The 15,558-nt window shown below is 53.6% G+C and overlaps 1 protein-coding gene across 1 annotated transcript in view; it reads left to right on the top strand.

Moving 5' to 3' along the window:
• The first annotated feature begins 3,296 nt into the window (after window positions 1-3,296).
• Window positions 3,297-15,558, top strand: part of LHFPL7 (LHFPL tetraspan subfamily member 7) — a 56,605-nt gene continuing 44,343 nt past the window's right edge. The window contains exons 1-2 of the mRNA XM_058817814.1: window positions 3,297-3,584; window positions 12,537-12,675. Of these exons, the coding sequence (XP_058673797.1) occupies window positions 3,297-3,584; window positions 12,537-12,675 (427 nt within the window). The remainder of the gene's footprint in view (window positions 3,585-12,536; window positions 12,676-15,558) is intronic.

Raw genomic sequence — 15,558 nt, 5'->3', positions numbered from 1 at the left:
ACTGTCCTGCCCTTGCTGCCCGAGCCGTGCCAAAGTGATTAATGTGATTAATAATCATTGCCTGAGTTTTTGCGCCTCCTTTCATCCGAGCATTCCAAACCTCTTTACAAACACTCAGTAATTAAGACTCATAAATTGTAAATGGCATAAAAGGTACAGGGGATCTTCCAGGGCTGGGATGGAGCCGTCTCCTGGGCGGGATGGTGCCGCTGATCAACACCCTGTAGCAATTGCATTTTCTCTTTTGATATTATTTTTGTTAACTGGTGCTCTTTGATACAGTTTTGTACACATGCCCAGAGGCTGGCTGAAGCATAATGAACTATTCTATATGGTTTCTGCATAATGAATGGAATTATTTAATTGGCACATAACCTCAGAGACTGCTAATAGACTAAAACATTCTGAAGATGAGTAAACTGGAAAGAATGGGATGACTCAGGGAACACTAAATTAACATATTTTGCCAAAACTTTGCACCCAGTCCTCTTGGGTTTCAGGGTCTACATGGGGGTTGAAGAAGGATGCAATGATTGACACAAGAGTTTGACATGAATTACCTTCCCTGGACCGACATTTTCTCTCATTTTTGGGAATCCAGAAGGGCTGAAGCTCCAAGCCAGAGCTGCTCCCTCAGCCTTGGACCTGGATCTGAACTGGAAGTGTGAGTGACAGCAGGTGCTGGAGCATTTAACAGAACGCGACAGTTTAATTATCTGAGCAATCAGTTAAATATGACTTCAGGACATGGGTTGGCCAACGTCAGAGAAGCTGAGGGACTCCTCCCTCAATGAAAATATTCAAATTAAAATTAAAAAAAAGGCTGTCTCAGTGCTTGATTTTTTTTCCTCTCCACAGCTAGAAAAAGAAGTAAACTTTAATATCTGAAAAGATCTAAATGGAATAATCATGTTTGGACAGATATAATAAAACAGAACAAGACTTTGTTGCCTTTGATAATTAATCACAGGGCACTGCTCTGCTCAATTACAGCACAAAATCACAAATCTAACACACATTAGAGGTCATTCCTATGTCTCCCATCTTTGGGACAGTCCATTTATTCCCATGATGTTGGGATTCTCTCATATATAGAATTCTCACTATTTTGGGAACACAAATACCAAAAATTTTATGAGTAAGGACTTTACCAGCTGAGATCTTACTCTGGAGTAAATAATGTCCTAAACACATCAGGAGTCAAAGTTTCTGCCTTTGCACAGAAACTCACAGCACCTTCAATTAGAGACTTGTATTTTACTCCTAATTTTCTTTTTTTTTTTAATGGGAAAACAAGTGTCTGCATGCACACACAGAATTCCTGGCAGGTTTGGCTGTGGCTGACCTCAGTCCATGAACCTCATGGGAACGGGAGGGTTGGTACCTGTGCTGAGCATTTCAAAGCAGGGAATTCTCCCACGTCCCAGCCTGGTGAAAATTAACTGCTTTTATTAAAACACTGCAATTCCTCCCTGCTTCCTTCCACGGGGCACATTCCCAGGGAGGGAGGTTTGTTCAAGCAAGCAGTGAAGAGTCTCTGACTCCCAGTGGAGGTTTGAAGTGTAAAATGGGGTTAAAAGGTACAAAAAAGGTTCATTCCTAGCAGGAAGAGCTGCTTGGTGACCTGCAGGTGTGCTGGACAGAGCTCTGAAGCAGCACTGAGCAGCAAAAGCAGAAAATCTCCCTCTCCACGTCCTGAGCTCTTCCCGGCCCTGCCGTGGCTGCTCCTGCAGGGCTGGAGCCGCTCAGGAATTGTTCTGGATCGGGGAAGGCAAAGGGGCTCGCTGGCACCTCCACCCTGCCCAGATGGCACTGCCAGCGCTCTCTGGGACTCACCTCAGATGACCTTCCTCCAATCCACAGTTCTTGCCATTCTATGGCATCATAAATACTTGGAGAATAATAATTTATTTAACACCATCTTCTGTTTCTCCGTTCTTTTTTCCCCCACCTTTTGCTTTTCTAGATCCCTCAAGGAGTACAAGAAGTGATGCAGCACATGACAGCAGTCAGGTATTTCTCTGAGCCAGGGATATGGGGGGAAACCAAGGCTGAGTGTGATTTTGTCCCTCTAGAACTTTCCCGAGGTCCCAGGACGAGCAGCATTTCTAAAAGCAGGACACAGACACAGCCCATGGAGCCCAAAGGCTGCTTGAGGACAGAACCGCAGCGTTCCGGGGCTTTGCCCGCGCATTCACTCAGCTGCAGGAGCGGATTTGCCATCGCTGCCGCAGCACTCCGGGCGCGCACCAGGAGAGGGTGCCAAGCCCCCGGCTTGTGCTGCGGGATCTGCACTTCCTACAGCGCGGAGCCCTCTGCGCTTTAAACATCAACCAACGCGCCCTGGATCTAAAGGAAAAGCTCGTTTTTTAACCAAAAGCTGCCCAAATGTCTTTACCTGTTTCAGCCCTCTCGGCAGTAAGTGCCCGAAACCCGCCCGAGGACATTAGCGCAAGATAAAGACATTTTTTGCTACATTTTAAAAAGGATCTGGTTCTTTATGCGGCTGATGGACGTGGGACCGCTCGGGGGAACAGCTGAGCTCCTGGAGACCGAGAAAACCCGTAAGATCTGCGAGGCACAAACATAAAACATCAATCCGTGCTGCGCCGTGAGGTTTAGCAGGAATAAAAACCCGATCGATGAAGTTTTTAGAATGACTGTTATAAAAATCCATGTGCACTGGGAGGCGCAGCTTTTACACCTCAAACAAGCGCAGGCTCCCGGGCAGCCGCTGTGCCTCCAGCACCTTGGAGAAACCTGCGGGGTGAGAGGATAACACAGCCCGAGCCGGCGGACCCCGAGCCCGAGACCTCCCTGCACGGCGGGTTTCAATCTAAACCTCGGGTTTCAATCTAAACCTCCCTGCCACGGCGGGTTTCAATCCCCCGCGAGGTGTCACCGCGGAATTCCCGCACCCGCGTTCCCCACGCGTGTCCCCGTCCGGGAGAGCTGCAGGAGCGGAGCGGCAGCATCGCCGTGTGCGGGCACGGAGGGAGGGTTAAAGGCACCGCCGGTAATCCACGGCAGGCACAGCCCGACCCTTTCGGGGCCGCGGCGCCGCCGGCAGCGGGCGGAGAATCGCCGTGACAGCCCCGGAGGGAGCGCGCAGGTGACCGCGCTCCCCCGCCCCGGCTCCCCCGCCCGCCGCGGGTGTCGCAACCGCGCCCGTGCTCGGCCGCGCCCCGCGGGGGAGGCGGCGCAGGGAGCGCGCAGGGAGCGCGCAGGGAGCGCGCAGGGGCGCGGGCAGCGCTGCCGGCCCCGCGCCCGGCCCCGCCGGCCGCCCCGCGCCGCCGATGCTGTCGGTGCCGGTGCCGGTGGCGGGCGCGGGGGCGGCGCGGGGCGCGGGCTCCCTGCCCCGCCGGCGCACCATGTGCAGCGGCGTCGGCTGCTTCTGGGCGCTGCTCTCCGCCGGCCTCCTGGCCGCCTGCGCCGCCGCCTTCCTCTCGCCGGCCTGGCTGCTGCCGCCCGGCCGCGCCGCCGCCGGCTTCGGCTTGCTCTGGCGCTGCGCGGGGCCGCCCCGCGGCTGCCACGGCTCCGCCGGCCCCGGCGGCTTCGGAGACATCCCCTCCGGTTCCTGGCAGGTGAGCGCCTCCCCGCCGCGGCATCCCCACCGCATCCCCCGGGCTCCCGGGAATCCCCCGGCAGCTCCCCGACATCCCGGCTGCCCTTCCCTGCACTCCCCGGCAGCTCCCGTCACCTCCCCGGCATCCCCCGTGTCTGCTTCTGGCTCTCCGGCATCCCTCATCGCCTCCCCGGCATCCCCCCCTTCCCTGCTTTCGGCTCCCCGGCGTCACCCCATCACCTCCTGGCCTCCCCCCAGACCAGCTCCAGGCTCTCCGCTATCTCTCCGTCCTCCTCACGTCCCTAAGGTCCTCCTGTCATAACCCCAGTTTCCCTTGTCCTGTCTTCCAGAGCTGCTCCAGCATCCCTATCCTGGCCGGATCATCGCAGGCATCCCCTGCATCCCCCTCGAGCATCCTCTGCTCTCTCCGGCATCCCTTCCCTCCTCTGCATCCCACCCGATGCCTCCGAGCATCTCCTCAGCCCCCCTTGGGTGTCCCGGGATCCCCGTGGGGTCTCATCCCTCTCTGGGATGCTGGGCTGTTCTCGGGGTGCCCCGGGGCTGACCCGGCCACCCCGCCCTGCCGGAGCCCCAGATCCCCCGCCCGGCCCGGGCCGGCTCCAGGGGCGTGCGGGAGGGACTCGGGGAAGCTGCAGAGGTTTCTGTGCCTCCCAGCGGGGCTGAGCATCGCTCCCGGCTGAGTTTGCTGTGCAGGAGGGAGCGGGGAGGTGCTGAAACTGCTGCTATGGGACACGTGGATGCAGAAATCGAGCGGGATGTGGGGGATCGTGGCTGTCCCCCTGCCCGGCCCCCCGGGGCGATGCCCGTGCCAGGTTTTGGGAAGGCAAGAGGCCCAGACGCCCCATGGGGCTGCTGTGGTGTCCCGGGGTGACAAAGAGCCGCCGGTCACACTGGGTGTGTGCAGGGAGCGCACAAAGCCCGGCCCCGGCATCCCAGCGCCCGCTTGGCCCCGTCCTTCCTCCCTCCTCTCCCTCCGTCCTTACCCCGGGGCCGTGAGTGTGAAATCCCCGCCTCTGCTCGGAACACACGAGCCTGGCCCCGCTCCAGGTCACGCTGTGGCAGGGTCCCCAAGCCGGGGCAGCATCCCCGGAGCTCGGGGCTGTGCCGGGCACAAAGAGGGGCTGTCACCAGCTGGATTTCTCAGCCTGCCATGGAGCTGCGCTGTTATCTCTGCCAGGACACCAGGGCTGCGTGTGATTGCTTAAATCCCATCGCGATCCTTAAAATTGGCATTAGAGACAAATATTGTGAATTGCAAAGAAAAGAACCAGCTGTATAAACTCCTAACTATTTATATAAAAAGGTGCAAAAATGCTCTTGTTTCCATGGGCTGGCCTTTGTTCAGATGTTTTTGCAAATGTGATGCAGATAAACAATTCCAAGTAATAACAAACTTTAAAGATAAGAAGGAAACTCAGCAGTGACTCATTTGAACAAGCCTCAGCCTCTGAAAACACTGACATCCAGAATATAAAACACTGAGATCCAGAACATGATGTAGCACGAAGTCTCTGAGTTCCTGAGCTTGGGCTGAGGGAGAGATGAATAATCACAGCACCGAGGGCAGTTTGCAGGGCATTTCGGTGACATGTGCGTGTCACCTCTGTTAAAACCACCCAAATAATTAATGAACAACAGCCAGTGCAGACTCTTTCAGAGGAGAGTGCTCCCTCACCAGCTTTCTGCCGTGAGGAGGGGGAGAATACCTGTTGTGATGGTTATTTGATGGGCTGGAATGCAATAAAATAGTCCTGACAGCTTTGCTGAGGCAGGCGACAGCTTTGGCTTTCCTGCATGAGCAGCCCCGGAGCCCGCACGCCTCGGTGCTCAGCACGGCTCCGAACCCGTCCACGAGTTCAAGCAGGAGATTTCTCTCCGTTCTGGAGAGATGGGGAAATCGTGGCGCTTTTTTCTTTGCTTTCAGGGCCCTGACGTTCATTTCCAACCTTTCCAGCGATCTGATGGGCAGCTCTCTCTTTAAATGAAAGCCGAACATGGACAGGAATCTGAGAGCTCCTGAAAAGAGCCTGGAGCGTTTGCTCCAGTGGAGTTTGCTGCAGGAGGGTGGGAGCTGGGGCTGCCGGGGTCAGAGGGGCCAAAGCTGATGTGGGGCTTCTAGAGTGGAGCTGGTGGCACATCTGGGGATGCTGAGCACATCTGGGAGAATGCTGAGCACACCTGGGTGGATGCTGAGCCCACCTGGGGATGCTGAGCACATCTTGGCTGGACGCTGAGCACACCTGGAGATGCTGAGCACATCTGGGGATGATACTGAGCATATCTGGGGATGCTGAGCTCACCTGGGAGGGTGCTGAGCACATCTGGGTGGATGCTGAGCGCACCTGGAGATGCTGAGCATATCTAGGGATGATGCTGAGCATATCTGGGGATGCTGAGCTCACCTGGGAGGGTGCTGAGAGCACTGGGAGGATGCTGAGCACATCTGGGAGGATGCTGGGCACACTGGGTGGATGCTGAGCACACTGGGAGGATGCCCACCCGCAGCAGGGATGCCCATCCCTGGGGAACACGGGTTTTTTTTTGTCTCGCTGCCGTTTCGGTGTTTCCCCGCTCCCTTGTGCCGATTTGTTCAAGGGTGGGGGAGCGCTCAGTCCTGCAATGATCGTTAATGCCAGTTGTGTGTGCACTTGGGGGATTATGTTAATCGTGCTACAAATGATGCTTTGAATCATGTCTGGAGGTTAATTAACATGCCTTTCTTCTCTTAAGAGGGCCTTCATGTCTGCTTGGAGTTGCTGGCTTTTTTCTTCTTCCTTTCATAATTACTTTGCAGCTCTCTAATATCATGGGTACCTTTAATTTAACCCTGTCAGTGCTGCTGGGGCTTGGCACTGAGCTCAGCATCATGATGGTTGGAATATAATAAAATATCCCATAATATTGATGGGGTGGAATATAATAAAATATCCCTGGTGGCTGCAGATGTTGTGGACAGGCTGAGACCTTGCAGGAGCTGATGGAAACTGGAAAGGATTTGGCTGGAGCCAGAGAGGAGAAAGGATGCTGATGGTGATGGTGATACTGCCCAATTTGTGAGTGAGGCCCTTAGGATCTGTTGTGGGATGACTTGGACCTGTGAGGGCTGCAGAGGGACACCCCAAGGTGTGCACATACCCTGGGGAGAGGGGATTGCTTTTGTGAGGTCCAATAAAAAAAAACAGGTGAATTTTTGAGCTCTGAGTGGTTTCATAGCCTCTCATGACTTCTCTTTTCTTTTTCCTGGTGCCAGATCACTGTGTACATGCAAAATAGTGCTTCATCCTCAGCTAATTTATTTTCTCCTTCAGTGGGAGCATTTGGCTCATGGGTTCCTGTCTCAGTGCTGCACTTCGGAAGCTGCTGCTGCCACATTTCAGATTTCTATTTTTATTTTTCCAGATAGTCTCCAATTATTTTCAGGCTTTGCCAAGCATGTAATCTAAAATAACAAAGAGGCTGATCAGCCCATGATATTCGGGTTAAAGCCACACAGGCCATTTGCCTATGGAGCCAGTGATGCCATGCTGGAGCAGAGCCCAAAATAACCTGCTCAGGATGGAGGGGGGCTTTGCCCAACCCCAGCAGTTCCTTGAGTGGGTTTTTCCTGGGTTTTAAAGCAGGACTTGAAAAGATTCAGCAAAGCTTAGTAAAAATGTACAATAAACCTGCTTACCCTTTGCATTAAATCTTCACTGCTGGTTTCTCACTGTGTCAGTTCAGCCCTGGGTCCCTGATGTCATCTGGGGTTTGCCCATTGGGGCCAGGTTTGCAGATCAGCAGCCCTGATGGGGTCCTCATGGAGATGGGAAGAAATCTGTCACTCTGTGGAAATCTGTCCCTCCTCTTCTAGCACAGGCTCTGGAATTAGGGAGAGATGCAGTGAGACCCCAGCAGGCACTCAGTGTGTGCTGCCCCTCAGGCAGAGTCTGCTCTGCCTCCAGAGTCCTGTATCAGGCCAGCACATTAACTTGGGATTATCAGGAAATCAACTTTTAGCTCATCATCTTAAGAACTTCCCAAGAGAGCAGACTCTGCCTGCCTGCCCATTTGATTTTTAATTGCACTGACACAACCTTGGCCAGAGTTGTGAGTGCTGAGTGTAAGGAATTTTTGACATCACCACCTTCCTGCACATCACCCCAGAGCAGATTTATCTGCTTTCATCAGCCACCCAGACTTTTCTGACCTACATCAACAGGACTGGTGGTGGGGGAGCCTGTAACTCCTGGGCTGTGGTCCCACATTTCAGTGCCCAAGTCACAAACCACCACTGGCACTCACCAACCTGGTCCCAGCTAAGCTGGGCAGGCCCAGCTTAAGGGTGGGCCCTGGGAGGTCAGGTTGATGGAAAATGCAGCCAGGCTGCTCTCAGGATTAGCTCTGTCCCTGCCCTCAGAGGTTCAGGGAAGCTGCTTGGCCACTCCTGGCAGGGATGGTCAGGTCACAGGGGTCACCTGCCACCCCCTCAAAGGCAAATCCTGACCCTGCACTCGGGAAGGGCTCAGCAGAGCCACTCTGATGTTGCATTTCCCCTCTGCAGGGCCCAGAGCAGAGTCTGGCAGGGACATTCTGACAGAGGGACATTCCCTGCTCCTCCCGAGGCTGCAGATCCCGCTCTGCCCGGGCTCCTCCTCCGGGGGGTGACCCGGGGGCATTCCCTGGCCAGGGCTCGGCTGCCAGCGCCAGGAAAGGGCTGATCCCAGGGAAGGACAATGACAGAGCGAGGGGAAGCTGGGCTGATCGGGTACCCAGCACCGTGCACTGCTTGCTGCCTAATTAAAATTTCATTAAGTTGGTTCGAATCCCTTGATGGAGGTCACAGGCACACCATTGATGTGCTAATGTCTTACTTTTCCCCTTTTTTTCTGTCTTTCACTACTATCCATCATCCTCTTAGATAAAGCAGTGCCATTAGGAACAGCTTTCCAGCATCCCCAGATGCAATGGCAGCGAAACAGAGACAGCCATAATTCATCAGATGTATTATCTGTCCCTTATTTTCTCTCTAATTAAAAAAATGCCTCTGCCCCCATTTGAATCAGTTTGGGCATTAACCCCTCTGGTGTTCTGTTGAATATGCTGGGAATTGGAAAAGTTGCCTGGAAGGCCAGGACTGGCTGAGCTTTGTTTTAGTGGAGGTGGTGCTGAATTTACTGCAAAAGCAGGATTAATTTTGCCACCTCTTCTCTTACAGTTGACTTTACAGTTTTTCTCTATCTCATTTGGGGTTTCTTAGATATTTTCTCTCAACAGATACCCCCAAAAGCCAGACACACTGTGACCTTCACCTCCTTTTTCTCACTGAGCCTGTGGCTTTGTTTCCCAGTTATTCAGGGCATTTATTTTCTGCCCCCTCTTCCAAGGATGCTGAAGGATCTGAGCAGGGCTGGACAGCCCAGCAGTCTGTAACCTGGCCCTCAGCCTGCTGCCCTGGCTACCACAGGCCCCAGCCAGGATAGCAGCTGTTGGGGATGGTCAAGTGCCAATTAATAAATTGCATTAATAAATTAATGTGCATCCTGACCCAGTTCATAGTGATGGCAGGAGCTTTGCCATGTTGGTTTATCTCTGCTGAACCAAACACCAGGTACTGCTTTTCAGCACTAAAAACTGGACTGGAAAGTTTATTTTCCCTTCTTCTTTCCTGCTTTAAAGCTGGCTTTCGAAGATGAGCTAACTTTACAAAAGTTTTCATTAGGGAAATTAAGGAATTCTTCCCAGAACAGCCATTATGTGGCATTTTAATTTTGATTTTTCTGGTGAATGAAACAACATCTTCAGCAGATTTATTGCTAAGTGAATGGCCCAGCCATGGCATGTGTCAGACCTGTAAAACACTAAAAATCAGGCAGGGGATTGTTGTTAATCAGAATTTATTACGCCACATAAAGGCATATTTACAGTCCCACCAGGGGACGATTAATTTGTTTGGGGATAAACAATTAATCTCCCTGGGAGTGGGACCAGAAAATCTGACATGGTTTTATGTCTTTTCCCAGCATGGCAGAGGCAGGATTGCTCACAGCCTCCCTGGGGCATCTCCCTGGCACTGCCAGGGGTCAGCAATGCCCAGGGCCTCCCTGGCAGGGTTTGCACTGGGAGCTCTGCTCTTTACTGGGATAAATGGGTTTTTTCCTGCCCTGCCTGAGCTGGGCTCTCACAGGCAGCCTCCTGCATCCCTGCTGTTCCTCCCCACCCTGTCTATTTTTGGGTTTCAGCCCTTGCATCTGTTTCCTACATCCTCTCCTTTCTGCTCAAGAAGCAACAGGCACAAACAGGGAGGAGAGAGGGAGGTGCTGCACAGTGGGAAGGAGACAATTGCAGCTGCTATGCCTTTGCTCCATTGACTTCTTCAAATTTAAACCTTATTATTTCCCTTTGAAAGCAGCTTTTTGATCTGTGCAGGAGCAACCCCAGTACAGGGCAGGAGCACTTGAGAAATTCCCAGCTGAGGTTATGACAAAAGCAAAATTTCTGTTTTCCAAGAGCATATACAGTGTTTTGGCTGGTAATGTCAGCACACACACACCCCTGTTTTGGGGGCAGCTGTGCCCCTGCCACCCCTTCTGTCCCCAGGAGCTGCCTGGCAGCTGTTGGGTGGCTCAGCATTCCTGGCCCACGTGGCAGAACCCAAACCTCACCATTACCTTCATTGAATCTTCTCCCATTTATTCAACAAGATCTTTGTTCCCTTTGCCAGGGCCTGGCTGGATTTGGGGGGTTTTGGGCACCCCTGTGCACATCAGGGTGCTGTCAGCCCTGAGACCCCTCAGTCTTGTTGCCAAACCCTGATGGCAGCTCCCAAACCAGAGCAGCTCTTCTGCCAGTGTAACTCACCTGCACCCAGCCTGTTTGTGCCTTTTTCCTGTCATTTTAACTCACCTGCACCCAGCCTGTTTGTGCCTTTTCCCTGTCATTTTGTCCTGAAAAAGACCTTCACACTTCTCCACAGGAATTAACAGTCGGAGCAGCTCATCACTTGTTTCCAGCAGGAACTGTGAGTTTTTAGGAGATTTGAGCCACCACAATTAAGGAGAACCTAGATCATTAAAAATAATATGCTTCACACAAGAGAAGAACCAGCCTGCTTCACAAGACCTCTTTCTGCTGAAAAATTCATTGCTCTAAATAATTAATGGCCCTTGCAAAGGAGGATGGTTTTGCTGGGCAGAAGGTGAAATGCAGATGCCAGGCAGAGTAATCCTTTTATTTTTGTTATGAATCCAGATTTCCTGGCCATGCTGCTGCCCTGGGAGCAGTTGGGGAGCAGGGCTGTGGCTGCTTTCCCCATGTGGCTGGGGGAGTGTCTGTGCAATGGGGACATCCATCCCATCCCATCCCATCCCATCCCATCCCATCCCATCCCATCCCATCCCATCCCATCCCAAATCCCATCCCAAATCCCATCGGTCCCTCCTGGTGTAGGGACAGGGCAGGGGGCCCTGCTGGGGGTGTCCCAACCTTGTACCTTAAGCCCTGAATCAGGTGTTTTCTCTCCAGCTCTCAGTGCCTTGGCAGGCTCTGGAGAGGAGCAGATTTCCCTGCTGGAGCAGCCTCTCCATTTCCCTGGGTAGCTTTTGCACTGCTGTTCCTTTTGCATTGCATGTCAGGAATTCATTTATTGCTGGGACAGCATTTGCATTGCTCAGTGCATAAATAGGCTATAAATAAGATGCTGATTTCCAATCACTGCACAGCCCCAGGAGAAGCACTCACACCAGGGTGTCAGGTGTGCCTGGCCTGTCCTCTCCAGCACCAGGGTGTCCCTTGCAGCAGTGGCAGCTGCTGGGGCACAGCTGGCAATGGCTGTGTCACCCAGCACCAGCCAGTGCAGCTCAGCAGTCAGCAACAGGGGGAGGTGTGGGGCAGTGCCAGACCTGTGGGACAGCAGCACTCATGGGAGGGGGTTTTGAGCTCTTGGGACCCCCATGGGCATCCCAGGGTAAATCCAATTCCTCTTCCCCTGCTCAGCCTGCCGGTGGTTCCTACAGAATAATTTACATTATTATTATAATAATGATATTATTCCAAACAGTAGCAGATTGTTTGTGACCTCTTTGGGGAGAAGAGGTAAATGGAAAACTGCAGTGGGGTTGTTTCCCTCAAAAGCTCAGGTAGAGGGGGGAAGATCAAAAAGGCAAACTGTGCTCTGCTAACCAGAATGTCCCACCAGGACAAGAGGGCTGGACAAGGGTGGGAAAGGAACCTGACCCCCTCAGAGCAGCTCCCACACAGGTTATAGAAGGCAGGCTTTTCAGGGAGGTGGGAGTGGGACCTGCCTTGGTGCTGTGCTGCTCCAGCAGCTGAGGCACTCACCAGAGCCAGCAGCATCCCTGGGATGTGCTGGGAGTGACAGGAGCTGCCGTGGCTGATGCAGGGCTGGGCCTGAGGTGTCCTCACACTGTTTGAGCACTGTCACCAGCTGGGTGCTGGAGGAGGAAGTCTCTTCTGTGCCCCTGGCTGGGCTGGCATGTCCCTGCTGGAAGAGGCCACCTTGCTGCCAGTGCCACCCGCTGTCACCTGCAATGGGGACAGAAACAGCAGCAGTGCAGTGACTGAACACCTGTACCCAAGGGCGAGCTGTTTTGCCATGAATTAATGCTTTTCCCTGGTTTTAGGCTGCTGGGGGTGGGAGCAGCCTGCCATGTCAGCAGAGCTGCAGTGGGATCCCCAAAATGCCTGCTCATTGCCAGGCCTGCTGGGGCAGGGCTGCCATGGGTCCATTTCAGTGCTCAGGAGGGGCACTGACACATCACACACATGTGGTTTAGGACAATTGTCACTGCAGCCCCAGTGAGCCCTGGGAGCAGGGCATGGCTGAACCTCGGGTGGTGAAGGGAAAAGGTGGGAGAGCTGCCCCTGACAGGGCCGCACTGCCCACTCCCAGAGGGGGATTTTGGGGTGTGTGTGGTGTGGGGTGACCTCTCTGACAGCCCCTGTGTCCTTGCAGACGAGTGCAGTGCTGTGTGCGGGCGGCTGTGCCCTGCTGGCCCTCAGCTCCCTGCTGGCCATCGTGGCCGTGCTGCTGCCCGGCGGAGCCTGCGAGCGCCGACTCTGCACCCTGGCTGGCTACATGCAGACAGCAGCAGGCAAGTGATGGGGCTCTGCTCTTGGGGGGGAAGGTGGGGTGTCCTCTCATGCCATCTTGGGGCTCAGCAGCACGAGGAGATCGCAAACCCTAAGCAAGGGTGGGAGAAAAGCAAGCGTCCCTTCAGTTCAGTGATTGCCTCTGTTGAAGTGTCCAGTTCCATCTTTGTGGTTCAGCCCCTGGAGGGATTTCCCTCCCTGAGCTTCACACCTGACACAGGGGCTGCCCAGCCTGTCCTGTATCTCCCCAGGCAGCCCTGGTGATGCTGCATCCACTTAAAATTCCATTGCAATCTCCTGTGCTTCTGCCTTGGGGGAGCGCAGAGCAAGGGGAGGAAGCTGGGGAGGGACAAACCCCACTGGAGAACTGTCCCCCTGCAGGGAGCCACGTCCCTGAGTGTTGGACCAAACTCCCCAGCTGGCCATGAGCCACCACAGGAGATTAATGCCCCTTCGTGTCTGTGCCCAAGAATAAACTCCTTTGCTTGGAGAAATTCTCAGGGCCAGCCAGGCTTTGTTCTCTGCCTGGAAGCATTCAAGCTGCTTTGGGGGGAAATCCTGTTACACACTCTCCTCTGCAGGGCTCATCCCCTGGGATCTGCTTTGGGACAGATGGAGCAGGACAGATTTCAGCCATGCTGCTCCAGCTCAGCCAGGCTGTGGGGCCACACACATCTCCTTCTCCCAGTCTGGAGATTCCCATCTCTGCTGGCTGCTGGCCAGTGTGTCCCCTGGGTGTGGGACAGAGGCTGGAGGAGCCTCATGGCAGATCCAGCTCCAGGGATGGGTCCCTTGCAGGGGACAATTGGGGTGGAAAAGGGTAACCCCACATTACCTTTGCCTGGAGGGTGGCACATCCCTGCAGTGTCTGGAGCAGATACAAAGCAAAGGATTAGGAAGAGTCCCTGGAAAGGAAACTGACTGTGGCAGATAAATACAAATGAGGAGCTGCCAGGGGTTCTGGTAATATTGAACAGGCTGTAAATAAACTGTAGGCTCTAAGCGTTATTGACAAATGAAAATTTACTGGGGACGTTTGAGCAAGCTAATGGGTTTGCTTTAAACCCTGGCATTGCCTGCTAAGCATTTTGTCTTGTGCTTTTTAATTTTGTGCACTGTGGATTAATTCCCATTCAGAGCCGGGCAGCCCTGAGTCAACAGAATTAAATGGTTTAATGTATTTGGATTCAGAAATGCTGCCCCTCCATAATTTCTCTCCTTGTTGCCCCCTCCCTCCCTAGGAGGAAGCTTTTCAATAGAAATCAGCTGCAGCGAGGTGACAGGGAGAGAAACTCCTCCCCAAAAATCACATTATCTCAGAGAAAAACAGGGATTTCAGGATGGATGGAATTATGGGGGAGGGAAGGAAAGCAGAGCAAGCCTGGAGGTTTGGTAGAGAAGCTTTCTGATGGGGGGCAGCTCTGCCAGGGGGACCCCCTGAGATGCTGGCAGAGCAGTGAGGGTTGTTTCTCCCAAATCCCAGGTTTCCAGGTCCCAAAGTCACCTTTCCTCTGTCTGACCAGACATTTTCCCACTGAAATCCAAATTTTGCTCTCCTTTTCCCATTTCACAAAGCCAACTTCAGATATTCTTTTAGAGCACCAAAGGTATGAATAAATCAGCTCAATTCTATGAAACACTGAATCAGGAATCCAATGTGCTGATGAAGAGCCAGGTGCACTGAGCCAGGAGCATGGAACATGCCAGAAGTGAGGAGCAGAGGCACCAGCAGAGCCAGAATCAGCTCCCACAGGCCCTGCACTGTCTCAGAAGGATGCCCTGAGCTGCACTCACATAAATCCAGGTCAGAGGCCAAGGATTGATCCCTGAACCAAACAGGAACCAAGCCTGAGAGCAGCCCCACAGCCAAGCTCAAGCTACAGCTTTAACACTTTCCTGCTGTACATTTGGAGAGCCAAGTTGTGCCTTTGCAGCCCAGAAAGGAGGAAGATAAAAACCTCAGGCAGACAGAGCAGAGCTCTAATTGCAGATGCAGACAGGCCACCAGGGTTCAGAGCCGGGCTAATTGCCACCATGCTTTGAGAACAGGAGTCCTGATGCCTGGCATCCATCCTTAGGAAAAACCCAACACATCCACACAAAGACAAGAGGATGGTCCCTAATGAAAGAGTTAATGAGCAACAGGGAGAGGAGGGAGGATAAAAGAGCATTTGCTCAGCTCTCACACCCTACAAAGTCAAAGCTGCCTCTGAGAGATTAGAGATGAGGCTCACCCTCTGCTCGTGGTGTCAGCTCACTGAAATGAAATTTCTGGGGGTCCTTCCTCCCAAACCTGCATGGCAGCCCCTCCAAAGAGGCTGAGGGAGCCAAGCTGGGTTTTATTTGTGGGGGGGCCCAGTCCTCAGCTGCAACCCATTGCTGTTGCTGGGGAGGAGTCCTGGGGCTGAGCTGAGGGACAGGGAGGGCAAATGGGGGCACAGCTGAAACCCTGCCAGTTGTCCTTCAGCAAAAGCCTCTTTGCTGGGCTTTAAAAACAGGAGTTAATTCCAGGAAGAAATGTCTCCTGCTGTGTGGGGCTGAAAGGGAAGCACAGGGAATGTTCTCCAGGGCTGGCTGTGGCTGTACAACCTCCCTGGGGGCTGCCAGGTGCTGCTCAGGGCCCTGCAAGGCTCTCAGAGCAGATTTTCAGTGACTGGCAGGGGGAAGCTGCTGGAAGGAGCTTGGGGCCATCCCAGTGTGTCAGGCAGTGCTGTCACCCATGGCACCTGTGGGTGATGCTCTGGGGAGCCCCAGGGCTCTGCTCTGAGCTGTCACAGCCCATACAGCCCCCAGCAAATGCCTCACAGGAGTGTCCTGAGCCTGGGGGAGCTCAGAGCAGCCTGTGACATATTTCCAGCAGGGACTGTGCTCCAGAGCATCCCCAC

The sequence above is a fragment of the Ammospiza caudacuta genome, chromosome 20 (assembly GCF_027887145.1).
Source record: "Ammospiza caudacuta isolate bAmmCau1 chromosome 20, bAmmCau1.pri, whole genome shotgun sequence".
Classification (NCBI taxonomy): domain Eukaryota; kingdom Metazoa; phylum Chordata; class Aves; order Passeriformes; family Passerellidae; genus Ammospiza; species Ammospiza caudacuta.
This window is presented reverse-complemented; position numbering and strand designations above follow the sequence as displayed.